The following is a 21,845-nucleotide window of genomic DNA, read 5'->3' as shown; positions in this document are numbered from 1 at the left end:
GAAATACAGTAGATAGACGTCTTTATGTGTTATTTTCCTCACCAAAGTTCTCAAGTAGCCCAGGAAGCCGTACAAGCATGCAGTCGTACTCTGAAAGCTCAAGGCTTTCAAAGGTAACCCCTATTCATCGATTCTTTAAATGAATCATGAGCCTGACAAAAGAAAAAAACAGGAAGAAACTTAATCCATCCATTGAAGTGTTAGAGGAGTGGCGGTTGGCGACTGTGAGAGACAAATGTGCTGTTTTGCAGCGCTGCCAGAAACCCCTCTGGTTCCTCGGGCTGTCTGGGCTCGCTGGCACGACGGCGCGGCATTCACATCAACCCCGCAATGTTTTAATTACCATTACCGTCTTAGACATGGAGATTAGGCTAAATAATATGTATGAATCTCTCGTTCGGGAATGTGTGAGTGGTCTTGATTAATTACACCTTCACGTCTCAATGACAGACGAACAAAAAGATCTTTTTGCAGAAAATTCATCTCTTGTGTGCATTAGTCTTGCTTTAATTTTTGCTGGTCACAGTGTGAAAGGTGTAAGTGAAATCTGTAGAAAACTAACGTTATACTTAAAGGCAAGCCAGTTCAATTTTTTTTTTTTTTACATTTTTTTTGGGATGTATGAATACACTGCCTGGCCAAAAAAGTCACTGTTTGGATTTGAATAGTCAAATGCTTAAAGGGATACTCCACTTTTTTTTGGAAATAGGCTCATTTTACCACTCCCCCAGAGTTAAACAGTTGGGTTTTACCGTTTTCAAATCCATTCAGCCGATATTAAGGAGAATATCAGTACCCAGACAGTTTCTGGTCTCATTGACTTCCATAGTAGGAAAAAAAATATACTATGGAAGTCAATGAGACCAGAAACTGCCTGGGTACTGATAATGATGCTTAATGATTTATATGCCGTTAAAGGTACCACCATGAATATGTAAGCCTTATAATTAATGAAACTGAATCAAATATACAGGCTTCAAATAAAGTACTAGTCGTCAGGCAGTAGCAGTTGTGTCACCAACTCTGTACAGTCAAGTAGAGAGAGATATATATGAGTTAAATTAATGTAATTATGCAGCATGAGTTCCATATTTCAAGACACTGTCACATAGGATCAGGCATATACTCTGATGAGCTGAATCTTTTTTTGAGGCCGTTCGTGCAGAATGAGATGTATGCTTTTAAGTCAGCGATGTGAAGGGGATGGAGATTTGTTCAGCGTGCCCTGCAGAACCTGTGAGGTGATGGAGACCTACGAGAAGCTGTTAGAGGAGAGTGGGGTCAGTGGGGCCAAAACCCTCTGGGAGAGATGGATGGATGGAAAGAGAGCTATCCGGATGCTCTTCCCGCTGGGAAGTTTGTGCTGAACATCTAAGTGCACACGCTCGAAGACGCACGCTATGTGATTGTTTACAACACATGCGTGTTAGCATACATACATGTATGGCATGTGTGCTGAAATATTGAGAGCAATTGTGCCTGTTAAAAGCATGTGAGTAAGAACACGCTTCAGTGAAGTTTCTCCTCGTGGGATGCTTAGATACTAGCGGTGGGAACTAAATCTTTCAGTTGTTTTATTTCATTGTAAATTACTTGATATCACAGAATAGATATTTTTTTAGGGCTATCAAACGATTAATCGCGATTAATCGCATCCAAAATAAAAGTTTGTGTTTACATAATATACGTATGTGGGTGCACTGTGTATAATTATTTTGTGTATATATATAAATTCACACACATGTATATTTAAGAAAAAAATATTATTTATATATAAAACATTTATATTTATATACAACATAAATTATATATAAATCTATTATACAGTATACATGAAAATATTTCTTAAATATATACAAGCATGTGTGTGTATTTATATATACAAAATAATTATACACAGTGCACTCACATATATTATGTAAATAGAAACTTTTATTTTGGATTAGGGATGTCCCGGGATGTCCCGAGGTTTCCGAGTCATTTGATTTTGAGTATCTACCGATACCGAGTCCGGATCCGATACTTCTATAATATATATATATATATATATATATATATATATATATATATATATATATATATAAAAAGAATAAGGAAGAGCGAAAAAATGGATCCAGATTCCAAGATGTTCCTTATTTTTAATTTAATTCGCCTTATTTTAACATTTGACAAATCAGGTTTGTTTTATTAAATGTAGCCTTTGTCTTTCCACTTGAGATCCCAAGTTTAAATATCTCACAGTTTGCTATATGTTGTTATCAACTTTATAATGTTAAGCATAACTATTCTAATAAAAACACTGTCAGTCAGCAGTATTGATTGACCGCAAAATAGACCACAGAATATTTCGTTCTGTATTGACAGGTGCAATATTTTTCATTATTTATTTATTTATTTATTAATTTTTAAATTATATTTATATCTGAATTTGTCAAAACCTAGACTTTCACCGATCAAAATGTAATTTATTAACGTATTCGTGTACAAAATAACATATAAACATCTTTTCCTGTTCTATTTTGCCTGGAAACGCTTCCAACACGCTTGCGTGTCGCGTGAAAAATAAGCGTCGGTTCTATTTCTAGCATGCGCAGGCACTGTGCCACCACAACTATCTTTGTGTTTAAAAATACTGAGAATGTAGACTATATCCGAGTCCTGATTGGGAAGTAGCATCCGATTCCGATCGAGTCTGAAACCATGTGATCGGGCCCGATTTCCGAACACTTGATCAGATCGGGACATCCCTATTTTGGATGCGATTAATCGCGATTTATCGATTGACAGCCCTAATATTTTTGCTATAAATATAACCCAAAAGCGTTTTTATATGTTAGCCTGTGGATGAATATTCTGTGAATTAATACTTGGACTGTTGGACAATGTTTTTTAAACATGGTAAACCATATTTGAAGTATCTTGATAGAAATGGCATTAGCATATTTTTGGACATAGTATCATAGTTTTACTATGTTTTTGAACAGAATTTCAATTCAGACAGAATATTACTTGGCAAACCTAAGAAACTTGGTTATACTGCATCTGCATTATCATAAATAAAGCTGTCAACGCTGGAGACTTTGGAAAAGTAGGCTATCGTTTCTACTTTGAGTCTGATTTTTTTTTGTTGTTGTTGTTGTGCTGCTGTGATATGAACAGCATAGTAGATTCTTTAATGCTTGACGCATTTCTACCGTCGCCTAGTATATGGTGTACAGCCCAGCCCGATTAGACAGAAAAAAATTCCATTTTTAGATCCGTGTCATTTTAATCCAGCTTTCTTCATTTTAAAGTAGTTCATCATTTCCCAAATGTCTGTTGCTGGATGGATGTTCGGCGCAATTTTCCTCTTCAGAAGGCATCAACCCTCAGGATTGTCGGTCTAAATTTGGCAGCGTTCTTTTTTTTTTTTGTCAGTGTGCTTTCTTTAGGGCCTTCTTTCACGCTCACAAAATAAAGGCTATGATCTCCATTCTGGATTCAGCGTAAGCCTGCAAACCGGCATTTCACGCTCTGACAGGGAGAAGATTCATGGCGTTCTTGTGGCATCTCTATCTTCTCGACAGATCCAGAGATTGTTCTGTGTTGTGTTCAGAGACGGAGACGGTCTGAGCTGCCGTTTGATGTTACACCCCTGTCATTCGTATGCTTTTAGAGAATTACTTGGGCTTTTGGCGTGATTTATGAAAAACAAGTTTTGACATTTCAAAGCAGGGATATTCAAACTCTATGTTGTTGATGCAATTGTTTTGATAGAGGGGAAACAAGATCCATTTCTAGTTTTAACATTATTTATTTATTCCACTTTAAATACAATACGAAGGCTATCAGCTGTTTGAAAAGGTACCCACATTTATTTTTCGAAAATACAACAATTTGGACATGGAGTCATATTGGGATCCCCATTTCTATGGGATTGATCCATATAGGTTCTTAAAAATTAAGATTTCAAAAGGTGAGAATCTGATAGGATATTGAGATATCTTTTGAGTTATAGCCACATAATCTTTGTAAAAATTATATTTATGACAATTAGACAGGCATTTTCTAAGCAAATTGCATTGATAGAAAAAAATGAGATATTTCTAGTTTCAAAATGATTTGTTCTTCAGATAATCCTCTTTAAAAGAAAAAGTATCATCAGCTGATGTGTAAAAACCAAGCGGCAACATTCTAATCTGAAAAATGAAGCCTACCCGGAAGTGCGAAAAACTTCCTTTCTGAACATTTTGTATTTTGTATTTCTTAAGATTTTCCAATATGGCGCAGCCCATACCCCCCTTAAACAGCCTCAAAACTGTTCTTCAGAACAGACACTTTGTCCATATTTTTTACAACCCACAATTGTTTTTTGACCACTGAGTGTCATAACAATTTACGCACATTGAAATCCCAATATCTCTGGAAATGCACCATATTGAGCCTTAACATGACGATCTCACAGAAAAGTTTAAGAACCAGAGTATAAAAGGATAATTTGAGATCTTTACTTCTTCTTTAGTTACAGGCATGCAAACCTCGATCAAAAAACACAGGTCATGCTTTTTCCCATTTTTGAACTGCATTGAACTGAACTGCCTTATTACAAACACTGAATTGAGTTTATACAATGCACTGTTTCTGTGACTGATCAAAGTATGTAAATATGAGGCACACGATTGGTTGTCGGTTGCTAGGGATAGTTTTAACATTCTAAAATCGCATCATTTCACACTGCGCAGGTTTGGCAGCGCAAAACAGGGTTAACGCTGCTAAAGCATTGTTCTAGAGCAGGGTTTCATCAGAGAATGTCTAATTGAAGAGAATTGGCACTGGCTGGTTACTTCCGTTTTCTGGACTGGCTGTAGTAACTCGTCTCTGTCCATGCGGGGGCGCTCACGGTCGAGTGCAGAATGAATGGGAGTCAATGGGGTTTAACCCCCAGAAATCCACTTTTCTCAGGATGTAATTTTTTTGTCAAGTAATTTGAAAGTTGCATTCAAAACGGGAGGGTTAAGATAATACACTCAACTGAAAATTGCATTTTTAAGTTCACTTATCTGTTCTAAAAATCCGTTCAAAACTGTGATGACGTCACACAATAGCAGAATGCTAGCGTGTTCCGGCCATCAACGGCCTAACCTGTAAGAAATCGAAAGGACATAAGTACTCGTTCATTCGACTTTTGGCCTATAATCTATATTGAACTTGCGGAATCAACAATAAAATCTATGTTGATTTAACGACAAGCAGGAGAAAGAGACACGTTTAGCCCCATAGACTCCCATTCATTCTGCACTCGCCCGCGATCACCTCCGGTGGAATTCTAATGGAACTGCAGCCAGATACACAATGGGGCTAATAGGAAGTGCCAAGGCTCTCCGTTAGACGGGCTCTGGTTTCATGACCCCGGGTAAAAAGACGTGCTAACCCCACTTCTCAATTACAAGGGTGAAACGTTCCTTTACCCGGGGTTAAAATTAACCCGTGGTTAGACATTGTGAAAATCCCAAGTTTTTAATACGAGCTTGAGACTGCTGATAGAGAATTTAAGTGAATATCAACTTAAATTTCTGTCTGTTTCTCACACAAATCTATCGGATGATTTCAGATGTGGAATTTAGAGCGAGTTGTTTGGACTACTTCAGTTGAAAGAAAATCATACGGCTTTGCAACAACATTAAAGTTCATAAATTGTGTATTATTGCGCTGTTTGTGTAGTGAATGTTGTGTGTTTTCTTCAGCTTGTAGTACATGTGCCGCTGTAAGGCGTCCTGTCGCGTACGGCTGCACTATCGTGTCTGATCCACATAAATAATAAAGACTGGTGTAATTCAGTTCCTCTGTTGTACCTGAACCCGACTCCCATAAGACGACCCAGTTGTCTCCTCCTGCACGTGTCTGTGTGTAACAGTAAACCAGGGAGTTATGGGGAGGGCACTCAAAATCAATAAAATGTCCAGTTCAGCGTCTACAGGGAGGGAAACGTGTCAAGAACGATGCAAATTCTGTTCGTACAGCTCAATTACTGAAGCGAATGTGGTTTCCATACGGGAGGCCAATAGAAGCTGCTCATGTTTCTTTTGATGTTGCTTTAATTCGCTCGCTCCAGAGGCAGGGTAAATATTTCATAACCTTCTTCAAATATTGATAAAGCTTTTATTCACGGCTCATTTGCTTCATGTGAATTTTGAAAGGCAGTTTTTGAACTTTTTCAAGGCACGCTAGAGCTCCTCGCTGAGGTTCCCAGTACTAAGCTGGTCTTTTTCTTGGTGGGAAAACCGTAATTCATGCAAATTATCTGTAAATATTGTCCTACTTGGGGATTAAGTTCACTCGAGCAATCCATGCAGGAATGAACACCAAATTCTGCGCTGTGTCAATCTCCCAGTTCCTTCCAAAAAAGCGCGGCGGTCACAAAGGGCCAGTCCCCAGCAGGAAGTGCATGTGTATTGGCTAACCCCAGGTGGAGGCTCATTGTCTGTTCCTTCGAAGATTTAAATTTAAATGCCCAGCTATGCAGCTGCTCTCTCTCCCAGCATGCACTGGGCCCCTTCAGGGCACAAAAGCATCCTTGGAGCTGCCAAACTGGCCTGTAATCCTCCTGAAGGGGCTTTAGGTTACTGTACCCAGACAACTTTCTGCCTGTCTTTTTGCACCTTGGTTTGGGAGGCAGGGGTCGGATTCACGAAAATCTTCTTAAGAAAGATTCATTCTAAGAAGTTTGTAAGAATATTCTTTGGTGCAATTCTTTAGAGAAAGTTTTCATACTTTCTCTAACAATAAGCTCATGCTCTTATTGTTGCAACTGGCTTGATGGGAGGGAGCAGTCTGTTGCATTCACTTGCGATAGTCAAATCACAGGATCTGCTACAGTATGTCAAGTAAAGGATGATCTGTGAACCGCACGGACCTGCCACCACGGTTTAAAACGCATGTGGTTCTCGGATTGATTGAAGGCAGTTGCATTGAGTGAAAGTTTATCTTGGAGTTTTAGGTCCTGTCATTTTAAACATTTAAGCGATTTAAAAAAAATTGAGTGCAAGAAGATAAAATAAGTTTGAACATGAACATGCACATACACTCAGAATTGTCAAAATGCCCATCTTGGTGAATATTTTCATAAACAATCTCATGGCTTTCGTGAACGTAAAAAAATTGAGAAAGAAAATGCATCATTATATTGGATCTGTGCATTTGCTCTTAAAGTGACAGAAACCTAATAAATCTGCTATTAGGCTTAAAGGGTTAGTTCACCCAAAAATGAAAATTAAGTCATTAATTACTCACCCCCATGCTGTACCAACCCCGTAAGACCTTCGTTCGTCTTCGGAACACAAATGAAGATATTTTTGATTAAATTTGAGAGCTGTATAACTACCACATTGGCTCCTAAGGGACTGCCTCTTGACGGCCCAGAAAGTCAATGAAGAAAATGTTTAAATATCCCAAGTGACTACCGTGGCTCAACTATATGTTTATCAAGCGACGCGAATACTTTTTGTGCGAAAAAACAAACAAAAATAACGAGTTTATTCGACTATTTCTTTTCTTCCTTGTAGGCCAGAAACGAGACTTCCTTAGATTTCCACGACGCATGCGCGAGATTTGCGATCTGCTTACACTACTTCAGAGCCGCTCTGTACTACTTCAGATCGCAATTCTCGCGCATGCGTCGAATAAACTCGTTATTTTTGTTTGTTTTTTCGCACAAAAAGTATTCGCGTCGCTTGATAAACATATAGTTGAGCCACGGTAGTCACTTGGGATATTTAAACATTTTCTTCATTGACTTTCTGGGCCGTCAAGAGGCAGTCCCTTAGGAGCCAATGTGGTAGTTATACAGCTCTCAAATTTAATCAAAAATATCTTCATTTGTGTTCCGAAGACGAACGAAGGTCTTACGGGGTTGGTACAGCATGGGGGTGAGTAATTAATGACTTAATTTTCATTTTTGGGTGAACTAACCCTTTAATGTTAATCAAACAACAGAAGATTTTTGTAGCTTTCACAAAGATTAATAATTCATACATTGAAGACAATGCAGTGCTATTTTACATTTGACTATTCAATTTCTGTACTTGACTATGTTTTTTCAGGTAGCCTAAGTCTAACAGTAAAGCACTGTTGTTTATTTCATTTGTTTTTTTTGTTCTTCTGTATTCATCTATGCTTTTAATTTGCTTCTTATTTTCTATGCATATTCACTCCCCTACAAAATCACCCCAATCTTTCTAGAATGATTAACTCTTTACAAATAAAGCTGGTGAAATTATATTCATATCGCAATATATGTAGCAGAAAAATGAAATATTGCAATGTCCATATTTTAAAGTAAATGTGCACATTCCTAATAATTAGTTTTATATGTGCTATGTTGTAATGCTTAATATTAGAAACAACCAATTCAATTCATTAAACATATTTTCTATGGGGATTTAAGGCAAGGTAGAGGTCCTAACTTGAAGAGGCTGATTTACGATGATTTTTAAGAAAACTCTTTTTAAGAATTCAAATACTTAGCAAGTTTTGTGTTTAGAATAATCTTAAGAAAAAGGATAACAAAAAATATTGTTTTGGAAATATTGTTAACTTTATACATATGATGGTTAATTTTTAAGAATGTAGGCTATTGTGAACAGGACCCTGTGTTTCCTTAATGAATCTGAAGTTTATTTTTTTTGGTCGCATGAAATGTTCACAACCCCTTTAACTTCCATAACACATTCCAGAGTAGAACGAGCTATTTATTGGGAAAAAATGTGGGCTTGGTCTTCACTTTATCCATCAGAAATTGATTTGATGGTGAAAATATGGTGAAAATAAGAGGTCTTGATGACATCATCTATAAAGGAAAGTTGTTTCAAAAGCAGAGCAAGTTGTATTTTGATTCCACAGACAAAAATCTTTTTTGGTCAATGAATCACTCACACTTTTAAAGTGAATTTTGAAGGCATCAGTTTTGATTTTATGTTGACTTCTGCCTGAGGAGTTTTCTTGCACTATTGCACTTCTACTTAAATCCTTATTTGTAATCATAACACTTGCCAAAGGTCCAGTGGGGTTAATATTCCTGCCAAACTGCTTCCAGAGACAAGCTGTGTGTTTTTACGAGATCTGTCATAAACTCTCAGGGCTCTTGGCATTACTAACTCTCTGTTCTCCCCCCCCACCAGCCCTTCCACCCCATGGTGAACCTGCAGTGCTCTCCAGACCTCCGGCCGTTCCTGTGCGCCCTGTATGCCCCCGTGTGTATGGAGTACGGACGGGTGTCTTTGCCCTGCCGGAGCCTGTGTGACCATGCCAAGAGAGACTGCCAGAAGCTCATGGATATGTTTGGAGTCACCTGGCCGGAAGAGATGGACTGCAGCAGGTACCGATTCAACAGCTCGAGTTTTTTAATAGAAATTGTAGATAATTTTTGAGAAAAGGAACGAAGTGTACATTTCCCTGTTTCAGATGTAATTGCCACATAATTGCCCAGCATTTCTGAGGTAAATTGTGCTGTAATGGTTGAACATGTTTCTTCTTACACATCTTTTTTTTTTTAAATGGAAAAATGTTTTCTGACTAAAATGGTGGTTTAACCAAACACAGATGTTCCAGGGAAACCTTTTTATCTCCAATGAAAAGCAACCATTCTGATAAGGGAAAATATGCTCACTATTCAAACCAGCTTGAAATAAGTCAGCAACATATTTCAATTTAATGTTAGCAGTAGTCAAAAAATCAATCAAACTGTGGTAATAAGGAAACATTTTGAAAGCTATGGAAGCTTGTTTCTGCCACAGAATAAAAAATAAAAAAGGTAATTGCGACTTTTTCTCTCACAATTCTGTCTCTTTTTTTTCTCACAATTGTGAGTTTGCATCTCAGAATTGCATGTTTATATCTCGTAATTCTGACTTTATGCATCGGGAGATATAAGGTCAGAATTGCATGATATACACTCAACTAAATGATCATTAGGAACACCATCCTAATACTGTGTTTGACCCCCTTTCGCCTTCAGAACTGCCTTAATTCTACGTGGCATTGATTCAACAAGGTGCTTTGTGGGATGCACATCCAGAAGCTCCCGTTCCACCACATCCCAAAGATGCTCTATTGGGTTGAGATCTGGTGACTGTGGGCGCCATTTTAGTATAGTGAACTCATTGTCATGTTCAAGAAACCAATTTGAAATGATTCAAGCTTTGTGACATGGTGCATTATCCTGCTGGAAGTAGTCATCAGAGGATGGGTACATGGTGGCCAGAAAGGGATGGACATGGTCAGAAACAATGCTCAGGTAGGCCGTGGCATTTAAACGATGCCCAATTGGCACTAAGGGGCCTAAAGTGTGCCAAGAAAACATCCCGACACCATTACACCACCACCACCAGCCTGCACAGTGGTAACAAGGCATGATGGATCCATGTTCTCATTCTGTTTACGCCAAATTCTGACTCTACCATCTGAATGTCTCAACAGAAATCGAGACTCATCAGACCAGGCAACATTTTTCCAGTCTTCAACCGTCCAATGTTGGTGAGCTCTTGCAAATCGTAGCCTCTTTTTCCTATTTGTAGTGGAGATGAGTGGTACCCGGTGGGGTCTTCTGCTGTTGTAGCCCATCCGCCTCAAGGTTGTGTGTGTTGTGGCTTCACAAATGCTTTGCTGCATACCTCGATTGTAACGAGTGGTTATTTCAGTCAAAGTTGCTCTTCTATCAGCTTGAATCAGTCGGGCCATTCTCCTCTGACCTCTAGCATCAACAAGGCATTTTCGCCCACAGGACTGCCGCATACTGGATGTTTTTCCCTTTTCACACCATTCTTTGTAAACCCTAGAAATGGTTGTGCTTGAAAATCCCAGTAACTGAGCAGATTGTGAAATACTCAGACCGGCCCGTCTGGCACCAACAACCATGCCCTGCTTGATTAGATAATTGCATAAATGAGAAATTGAACAGGTGTTCCTAATAATCCTTTAGGTGAGTGTAAAGTCAGAATTGTGTGTTTATATCTCACAATTCTAAGAAAATATGTCAGAATTTCGAGATATTAACTCGCAGTTGTGAGAAAAAAAGTCAGAATTGCGAGTTAATTTCTCGCAATTGTTCATTTATATCTCTCAATTCGGAATTATCTTTTAATTTTTTTTTTATTCACACCATTCTTTGTAAACCCTAGAAATGGTTGTGTGTGAAAATCCCAGTAACTGAGCAGAAACTCAGACTGGCCCGTCTGGCACCAACAACCATGCCACGCTCAAAATGTCTTAAATCACCTTTCTTTCCCATTCTGACATTCAGTTTGGAGTTCAGGAGATTGTCTTGACCAGGACCACACCTCTAAATGCATTGAAGCAACTGCCATGTGATTGGTTGTTTAGATAATTGCATTAATGAGAAAATGAACAGGTGTTTCTAATAACCCCTTAGGTGAGTGTATAATCACAATTGCGAGTCAATTTCTCACAACTGTTAGTTTATATCCCTCAATTCTGACTTTATATCTCCCAATTTTGAGATAAAAAGTCGGAATTATCTTTAAAGAAAATGTATTCAGTGTCAGAAACAAGCTTCCATAGAAAGCAGTAGTTTGTGTATGTGTGTATAAATATATATCTTTGTGTGTTAACTGCAGGTTCCCGGACTGTGACGAGTCTTACCCTCGCGCTGTGGATCTGCTGGTGAACGAGGAGCCCACTGACCAGTCGCCCATGTCGGTGCAGCGTGACTATGGTTTCTGGTGCCCCCGCGAGCTCAAAGTGGAACCCGAGCTCGGCTACACGTTCCTAGGTGTGCGTGACTGCTCCCCTCCCTGCCCCAACATGTATTTCCGGCGCGAAGAGCTCACCTTCGCCCGCTACTTCATTGGCGTTGTCTCCATCGTCTGCCTCTCCGCCACGCTCTTCACCTTCCTCACCTTCCTCATCGACGTTACACGCTTCCGCTACCCGGAGCGGCCCATCATCTTCTACGCTGTCTGCTACATGATGGTGTCGTTGGTGTTTTTCATAGGCTTCCTGTTGGAGGACCGCGTGGCGTGTAACACGGCCAATCCTGCCCAGTTCAAAACATCCACGGTGACTCAAGGCTCGCATAACAAGGCCTGCACATTGCTTTTCATGGTGTTGTACTTCTTTACCATGGCAGGCAGTGTGTGGTGGGTCATTCTTACCATCACCTGGTTCTTGGCCGCTGTGCCCAAATGGGGCAGTGAAGCCATCGAGAAGAAGGCCTTGCTCTTCCACGCCAGCGCGTGGGGAATACCTGGCATGCTAACCATAACCCTGCTGGCTCTGAATAAAATCGAGGGCGATAACATCAGCGGCGTGTGTTTCGTGGGCCTGTACGACGTTCACACTCTTCGCTGGTTTGTGCTGGCGCCGCTGTGTCTGGATGTCCTGGTGGGAGTTTCGCTGCTGCTGGCCGGGATCGTAGCGCTCAACAGAGTCCGGATGGAAATTCCCCTGGAGAAGGAGAACCAGGACAAGCTGGTGAAGTTTATGATCCGGATCGGCGTGTTCTCGGTGCTGTATCTGGTGCCGCTGCTGACCGTGGTGGGGTGTTACCTGTACGAGCAGACGTACCGCTCCGTTTGGGAGATCACATGGGTGCAGGAGCGCTGCAGAGAGTACCACATACCCTGCCCTTTCCAGGTAAATATCGATCGATCGACCTGTCTATTGCCTGAAACAACATACATTTTTTTATCTTTAACTTTGACGGTTTGTAGATCACACACACCAATTGCAAAAACGTGACTTTTGAAGCTGCTATTTTTGAATATGTATGTTTCTAATAAGTAACTAGATAAGACAATTTGGGGTGTGAGTGTGTGCAGTTTACATTGTGGAACAAAACATTCAACAACTTTTCAACTACATCAACTAACTCTCATTAGAGTATTAGTATATTATAGTAGACTGTTTGGTTATGGTTAGGTGTTAGGCTTTGGGTAAGGAGAATAAGTTTACTTGTAGTCGCCAAGTTACTCGTAGTCAGTTGAATGTCTGTTTTATCACTTTATTTCATTTTATCACTCCCCCAGAGTTAACCTGTTGAGTTTTACCGTTTTCGAATCCATCCAGCCGATTTTCTGATATTTTGAAGAATATCAATAACCAGACAGTTTCTGGTCTCATTGACTTCCATAGTATATATATTTTTTTTCCTACTATGAAAGTCAATGGGACCAGAAACTGTCTGGTTACTGATATTCTTCTAAATATCAAAAAATCGGCTGAATGGATTCGTAAACGGTAAAACTCTATTATTCAGCTCTGGGGGAGTTGTAAAATGAGCCTATTTCCAAAAAAAGTGGAGTATCCTTTTAAGCTGACAGTCTACTAATACTCTAATGACAGTTAGTTGTATGTAGTTGAAAAGATACTTATAGACAGGAGAATGTCTAAAGTGGACTATCGAAATAAAGTGTTACCAAATATCGTCAAGTTATGTTTGCCACAGGCTTTATTTTACTCATTAATTGAAAAAAGAAAAAGAAAAAAGGAAACCCCTTAGGAAAATCTTGAGGGAACCAGTGGTGAATTAGTCTCCCGTGTTCTGACGTCGTTCCGGAACCACAATTATTACTTAAAAGTATTAAATTCTAAATAAAATCCTATTCACCCCAGAGAAATACATAATGGATATTTAATTGTTCATACTCATTTTCCTTATTTTTCCATTTATATTACCTTTGACATCATCTAATGCTCACTTAAATTAATCCTAAAAAAACATTCATAATTTAACACTATTAAATATAATCTAATAAATCTCAAAATTAATGTTGTGCATACTGTACATTTTATAATGTTATGATGCCTATATTTGTTTGTTTTTCTATGCATCTTTTGTATAAAAATAAAACATGATTTTTTTAGATAAATACCATAACCAAGTTTAGCGTTTTGCTCTTCCCTCATACTGTATTTAAAACATATAAAAATAAAATATTTTATGTGTATTTTGATGGTTTAATCAAACTTAAAGGGCCATTAAAACCACACATTTCCTCCAGACACCACTTCTGTTTTACTATAAGAGTCTTTTTTATATTCAGAGATGTGACTTTATAACAAAATCATGATTTTTTTCCTGGAAAGTTTAGTCTTTAAGCCCTCAGATGGTGTCTTTTTAGTGTTTCTAGCAAGAAGGTATAGCCTATAAAACTGTCCTACTTGTGCAGATTTAGAATATGTACCTCCCACCTTTCCTATTACATTTTCTCCCCTGACCGTCGCTATTATCCTCCTCCATGTGTTACACTAGTTGCTTTCTTTAAGATAGAGACGTCAGACGTGTTTGACTGATTTATATTACAACTGGTTTGATTTGACTGACTGAATAAAGATGATTGTAATAATGGCAACCTTCTGCAAGACCCACATTTGTTGAAAATATCCATCGTAATGGTTCTTTTGTGTTGGGGGTTGAATGGATGGCGAGATACGATCCAGTGCAGTGATGCATGAGGCATTTTTATTACAGTGTAACCGTAGACGCTCGGCCTCTCCCTCCACACAATAATAAACGGATCCGAGCATATCACGTGGTGTAGTAATTCTCTCCCCTCCCCTCCGGCATATATCTCTGTGTTGTTCACCATCACTGGCTCTCTCGCTTTGGCTTGTAAGAAGAATGCCTACATTCATCTCACACATTTAACCGTCGAGGACGTTTAGTTTGAGGCTCAACTAATGGAAGCCAGTTGGCACAAGAACAGTCCAGAATATGATTTTGTGTGTGTGTGTGTGTGTGTATCTATAAAATACATATAATAAAAAAAAGTAAAAAAAAAAAAAAGATTTAGCATAAAAGAAAAGATCAAGGCTTGTTTTAAATTTAGTTAAAAATTTTTTTATTAATTATTTATTTATAATGAAAAATATTTTAAAGTACTGTATTTTAAATATGTATTTATTACAAATAAAGGAATTTAGTTATTTTAATTATTTGTTTTATATAGAAGTACAGTAGGGCTGTCAAACGATTCATCGTGATTAATCACATCCAAAATAAAAGTTTGTGTTACATAATATATGTGGGTGCACTGTGTATAATTATTTTATATATATATATATATATATACACACACATTTGCATGTATATTTAAGACAAAAATATTATTTATATATAAAATATTTATATATTTATATATATTTATTATATATAAAATATTTATATAAATCTATATACATGAATATATATTTATATATATAAAATAATTCTACACAGTGCACCCACATATATTATGTAAACACAAACTTTTATTTTAGATGCGATTAATTGTTTGACAGCCCTATATAAAAGATTATTTACAAACATCATATTTAAAAAAAAATATCAAAAGGCGTTAATAAATATTTTTATGTGTGTGTCTGTCTAAAATTATGTAATTAGTTTATATATATTTTCAATGTATATAAAAATCAAAAAGGTTAAAACAATAATCAATGTACTTTTTCTAAAAAAAGACCCAATATTCAAACATTTTTAATTATATGTATGATAATAAAACATTTTATACAAAATGTTGTAGTTAATAAAAGCATGGAAAATGCCACTTGGGGATATGATTATTTTATTAAAATATTTTAATATGCTATATTTGTAATATTTTAAAATTCACAGCGTTGTCTCATTTTTATCGGTAGTAAAATCATTTGAGTGAATTTGTGCACTTGATATGTATTGCCTGTTGCCCAGACCTGTGCAGATATATTTTGCAGGATTATTTTTCAGATACGATACATCATCTTTCTTTCTTTCTTGCTCCTCTTGGTGTGTTTCATCATTGGGCCGCTGTAGCGCTGTGTGATGCTGTGTCCTGTAGTGAAGGACTGACCCCCTCCCTGTCCCGCTGTGATTAGCTGCTCAAGCCTGTCATTACCTCAGACCACAGATACTGACTCACTAAAGCTCGGGGGCTGAGCTGGGCCGTGATTGGCTCTAGCTTAGTGTGTGAGGTCGAGTGCACTGAAACTGATGACACGTATGTTATTCACTCATTAGGGAGGGTTCATTCGTATGTGCACTTGAAGGTTTGAGGATGCGTGTCATTCACCTGTTGATGTGAAGACATCTTAGTTTGTGCCAATGAAGTCTTCAAATAATGAATGTGGAACTATAATTATAATGTTTAATTCAAAAGTGTCACTAAGGGGATTAAAGGAACAGTTTACCTAAAAATTAAAATTGTCATAATTTCAGTACTACTAATAACAAGTTGAACACACACAAAAAAGATAGTTTGAAGAATGTCTGTAACCAGACAGTTGATGGACCTCCATAGTATTTTTTTTAATCTACTATGGAAGTCAATGGGGTCCAACTGTTTGGTTATTCATATTCTTCAAAATATATATTTTTTGTGTTCAGAAGAAATAAATTCATACAGGTTTGGAACAACTTGTAAGGAAATGATGACAGAATTTTCATTTTTTACTAAACTATCCCTTTAATGAACGTGACCGACTGATTTATCCTTCCTTTCTTATAGATATACACTACCGGTCAAAAGTTTTAGATAGGTAAGATTTTTTATGTTTTTAAAAGGAGTCTCTTCTGCTCACCAAGGCTGCAATTATTTGATAAAAAATACAAAAAAACAGTAATATTGTGAAATATTATTACAATTTAAAACAGCGGTTTTCTATGTGAATATATTGTGAAGTGTAATTTATTCCTGTGATCAAAGCTGAATTTACAGCATCATTACTCCAGTCTTCAGTGTCACATGATCCTACAGAAATTATTAAAATAATGATGCTCAAGAACCATTTATGAGTATTATCCATGTTGAAAACAGTTTTTTACATTTTTATTTCAGGATTCTTTGATGAATGGAAAGTTCAAAAGAATAGAATTGATCTGAAATGGAAAGCTTTTGTAACATTAATCACTACCATTCAAAAGTTTGGGGTCAGAAAGCATTTATTTTTTATTTTTGGGGGAAAGAAATTAGAAAATACTTTTATTCATCAAGGATGAGTTACATTGATCAAAATTTACAGTAAAGACATTTATAATGTTAGAAAAGATTATATTTTAAATAAATGCTGTTCTTTTGAACTTTCTATTCGTCATAGAATTTTGGGGGGAAAATGGTACACGACTGTTTTCAACATTGAAAATAATAATTTATATTTTTGAGCATAAAATCAGCATATTACAATGATTTCTGAAGGATCATGTGACACTGAAAAGTGATGTGTAATCAGCAACAGTAATGATATTCAGCTAATGTGATGAAATGATAATTCAGCTTTCAAATTACATTTTAAAATATATTAAAATTAGGGCTGTGCAAAAATTAATTGCGATTAATCGCATCCAAAATAAAAGTCTGTGTTTACATAATATATTTGTGTGTGCTGTATATAATTATTTTGTATATATAAATACACACACATGCATGTAAAGAAAAGAATGAAGTCTTTTCATTCTTTCACACATGCATATTTAAGAAAATTTGTTATTCATATATAGAATATTTATATTTATATAATATATATATATGTATACAGAATTTAAGCGCAAATAATTCTTAAATATATACATGCATGCATAGGTATTTATATATACAAAATAATTATATACAGCACACACAAATATATTATGTAAACACAGACTTTTATTTTGGATGCGATTAATCGCAATTAATTTTTGCACAGCCCTAATTTAAATAGAAAACAGTCATTTTAAATTGTCATAAAATTGTCACAATATTACTGTTTGTCATTTTTTTTTTCATCAAATAATTGCAGCCTTGGTGAGCAGAAGAGACTTCATTTAAAAACATAAAAAATCGTACCGATCTAAAACTTTTGACCGGTAGTGTATCTTGAAGGCATACATTATTTAGTATTTTTCTATGAATATGCATTCTTGTATGTTAACGTGTGCTTTAATGACGTAAAATTTCAATCGCATGTTATCATCTGAAAACACCCTCCAGAGTTTTTACATATTCACTTCCTTTGCGGTGTCCGTTGGCGCTGTGTGCGCTGTGTTGTGACATATGCATGAATGCAGCATCCAGGCGCTTAGACAGAGGAAGAGGAGGAGAAGAGCAGGCTGTTGTGTGTTGCAGGATAAAGCAGGATTGTCCGTGAGCAGCGAGCTGTGCAGCCTGAAGGAGTGTGTGTGTGTGTGTGTGAAGGAAGTGTGTCCATGCACACACTGCAGAGATTTGAGAGTGAAGATGAAGCGGTTAGATGAGATGGCATATCCGTAAATGACTGAAACTAATAGTGTAAAAGTGTTGTGGTAAAGAAGGATGCAGTGAATGTGTGAACATCTCTTTCTCTTTGTGTGTGTGTGTAGGTGGAGAAAACCAGCAGGCCTGACCTCGTCCTGTTCCTGATGAAGTACCTGATGGTGCTGGTGGTGGGCATCCCGTCCGTGTTCTGGGTGGGCAGTAAGAAGACCTGTTTCGAGTGGGCCGGCTTCTTCCACGGGCGTAGGCGTAAAGAGTGAGTTACCCTCCTCATTCGGCTTTAGTTTGCAGGAGAAGCGACTCGGTATTCATTTAAAACTAGACATGGTCTAGTGGTGTACGTATGCAAGAGGTGGTGTTGATGGACAGAGAACAAACAACTGTAGTGCAATCAATAGTGTTATTCAGAAAGCTCTCTAAAGCTGGGGGTTTTATGCCGCAGACCCCCATTTCTGAAATATAAAGACAGCTAAATATTTTCATGAATAAAGAAGCATTAATACTGTAAAAATATGTCAATATATGTGTGTGAAATATTATTTGGAAAAAATAAGTTTCTTTTTTTTTGCTTTTATAACTGTAATGTTTAAGTCATTCTAAATTTTCAGATTTAACAACTCAGAACGCTATTTAATTATATTATATTATATTATATTAAACGCTATTTAATCTAATTATATAGGTATATTTGATTTTATAAGGGCCCAAAATGAACTCGCCAAATGTTAGTAAAAATCTGTGTTGGCGAGTATATGAAACAGTGTCGATCGTATTGGTGAAATTTTAACAATGCAATGTTGTGTGAGAACGTGAATGTGAACAACACTCGGGACAGTTGCTGCATCGTTTGGGCCAAAATGATAATCACGATTATTTTGATCAATTTTGAGATCACAATTAATTATCACGATTAATTGTTGATTTTAACTAAAACTAATTTTGTCGTCAATTACTGTAGGCTAATTATAACTGCTTTCACATCCATATTGTGCTACATTCCTGCTAATGTACAACTATGTGCATCAAAATCAAATAGTTCCTCTTATTCACCAAAATTCAGTGCATCTCTTTAAAGAATAAATAAACATAAAGAAAACAATAAATAAAATGTAGCAAAACTTCTGTGAACGTAACGGCGCATTTTAAATATCGCTCGATCACGCGAATTTGATCGTGGGAAGCCAAAATCGTGATTGTGATTAAAATTCGATTAAGCGTGCAGCCCTACTGCATCCTCACGAAAGTTTAAGCCTTGACAATTGAAATATTCAAGATGCGAAAGGGAACTCAATTCGTTACTCATTACCGAAGCGTGCGCCCTGAAATCCACGTCTCAGTCCTGAATCGAGTCCCGTCTCCCTGCACTTGAATAGACATTATAAAAAAATGCCGGTCTTGGCAAGTATCCTTGTAAACACAGTAAGTGAATGTAAAGAGTTGAGAACGAAAACGCATGTGTATCAGTATATTAGAATCATGCAGGTCTTAAAGTGACAGTAGCCTGATATTCCTGCTGTCTGTGTTTTCAATGTTAATAAATCAACAAACAATCACTGAAAGCCGTGTTATATATAGATTTTATCTTTCTGTATGTAAATAATTTATTCTGCTTGTCTGTTTATTTGCCTATATTTCAACTGGTTTTACCATGTTGTTGCCATTAAAATAGCATAAAACGAGTCCATTTGTTTCTCCCCGTATCCAGCAGCGGCGCAGTGAACGAGAGCCGGCAGGTTCTGCAGGAGCCCGACTTCGCTCAGTCTCTGCTGCGTGACCCCAACACACCCATCATCCGCAAGTCCCGCGGGACCTCCACTCAGGGCACGTCCACCCACGCCTCCTCCACACACCTGGCCATGCTGGACGACGTTCGGAGCAAAGCCAGCAGCGTCCACAGCAAGATCAGCAGCTACCATGACAGAGACGGCAGGCGAGTTCTACCGCATCCCGACAAGCGCGATGATACACTTGTGCTTATATATAGAGAGAGAGGTGGCACATATATAGTATATATTGTCACAAAATGTAACTATACTATGACCCTGATCTTTATATAAAGTTGGATATCTATGTCCAATTTTATTCGTATTCATACAGTTCACTCACCTTAAAGTGACACATAAATATTAGGGGTGTCACGATTCTCCAAATCCTCGATTCGATTACATTTTTGGTCACGGTTCAATTCGATTCTTGATTTTTATCAATCGGCCAATCAGGATGCTCTCTGTCTTACATGCGCTTCATGAGGCACACACTCAAGGTCTCTCGCTCTCTCTGCCGTGCGCACTACTGTAGCTAAGTTAGAGGAGGTTGACCATAGACTCGATATTGCGATATTTTCCAAATGTCGATAAAAAACTATTGCGAAATGACGGTGTTTCCATTAACCGATGTTATGCGACTAAAACGTCTTTTTTTTTTCCTCTCGCGATAAGTCATTCCAAAAATCATGGCAACGGACGTTGGTAACCTATTTCACAGCCATGCACTGCACTAGACATTATTATTATTAATGGAAGGAGACGTGGTGTGTTATCCAAGCATTAATGGCAGGGAAAGACACGGAGTTCCTGGTGTTTCTCCCTTATTTCTGCTTCGATGTCTTGTTGGCATTACTTTGAGGTTTAGAGAGGCTAGGCCTATTCCTGTAATTATTGTTTCTTTTTTTAAAATGAATTTAATAAAGAACTCTATCTCGTATAATGTCCAAACGGTCGTTGCGAAACGAAAAATGAACGGTTGTTGTATTTTTATAAAGGAAAGGTTGAACAACAACATTTTAGTTTGACCAGACCAATAGCAGCCTGCGCTATATAGATCTCAACGAATTTTCAGATATTTCTTTGACTTTGTGCCTCCTTTAAAACATTTAAAATATTCACAAATTAATATGGGAAAAAAATGTAGATTTTACTGGTTTTCTAAGGCCAAATTAGAACATGGATAGTTATGATATTTTTCCCGCAGTGCTGTACAAGTGAGTTATTTTAAATGCGTCTGAAAAAATAACGAGCTAAAAACAATCTCTGGATGCACCTTTAGAGAGAACTGCACCTTTCATACAGATTACATAATCAGAAGGTATTAGTTTACGATTCGAATTTGTTCTTTTTAAAGTGGACATGTCAAGCTTTAGTCTATAAAGGCTATTGTTTCAGTTCTCACGCTCCAGTTCACGAAGATCATAAAGCAGCCTGATTGTTTTATGTTATTTTAAAAAGCACAACGTTTTCTTGTTATTGTGACATTACGCAAATAAAAGTAGTTGCGAATAATGTATTATTATTTTCTGTATAACCAGAAATGATTTTTAAGTTGATTCCACTCTTGATGGGAAAATGAAAGTGTTCACGGCACGCCTGTCTGCCATCCAGTGCGTGCTCCAAACTCCGCACACACACTCTTGGATATTGGACAAAATCGAGTGTTTATTTGTGATAATCTTAGCCCTATTATTATTATTATTGTCCAACCTGTACTGATGAGATGTGACGAATTGCTTTGTTCCTTTTTTGGATAAAAGCGTCTTCTACATATGTAGCCTAATAAATGTTATAATAGGCTAATGATGATAATTAATATTATTATTTGCGGACACGGACCTAAAAACACACACCGTCTTGTAAGTCAGGTGACTGTAAATGTACA

The 21,845-nt window shown here is 37.3% G+C and overlaps 1 protein-coding gene across 1 annotated transcript in view; it reads left to right on the top strand.

The window, feature by feature from the left end:
- The window catches only part of fzd3b (frizzled class receptor 3b), a 41,028-nt gene that overhangs the window by 16,623 nt on the left and 2,560 nt on the right, over positions 1–21,845 (top strand). Inside the window, exons 3-6 of the mRNA XM_039681820.2 lie at positions 9,156–9,352; positions 11,610–12,627; positions 18,302–18,450; positions 19,900–20,124. Coding sequence (XP_039537754.2) covers positions 9,156–9,352; positions 11,610–12,627; positions 18,302–18,450; positions 19,900–20,124 — 1,589 coding nt within the window. The remainder of the gene's footprint in view (positions 1–9,155; positions 9,353–11,609; positions 12,628–18,301; positions 18,451–19,899; positions 20,125–21,845) is intronic.

This window comes from Pimephales promelas, chromosome 15 (genome assembly GCF_988280905.1).
Source record: "Pimephales promelas chromosome 15, fPimPro1.hap1.1, whole genome shotgun sequence".
In the NCBI taxonomy this organism is placed as follows: Eukaryota; Metazoa; Chordata; class Actinopteri; order Cypriniformes; family Leuciscidae; genus Pimephales; species Pimephales promelas.
The sequence above is the reverse complement of the archived record's forward strand: the minus strand, read 5'-3'. Positions and strand labels throughout refer to the sequence as shown.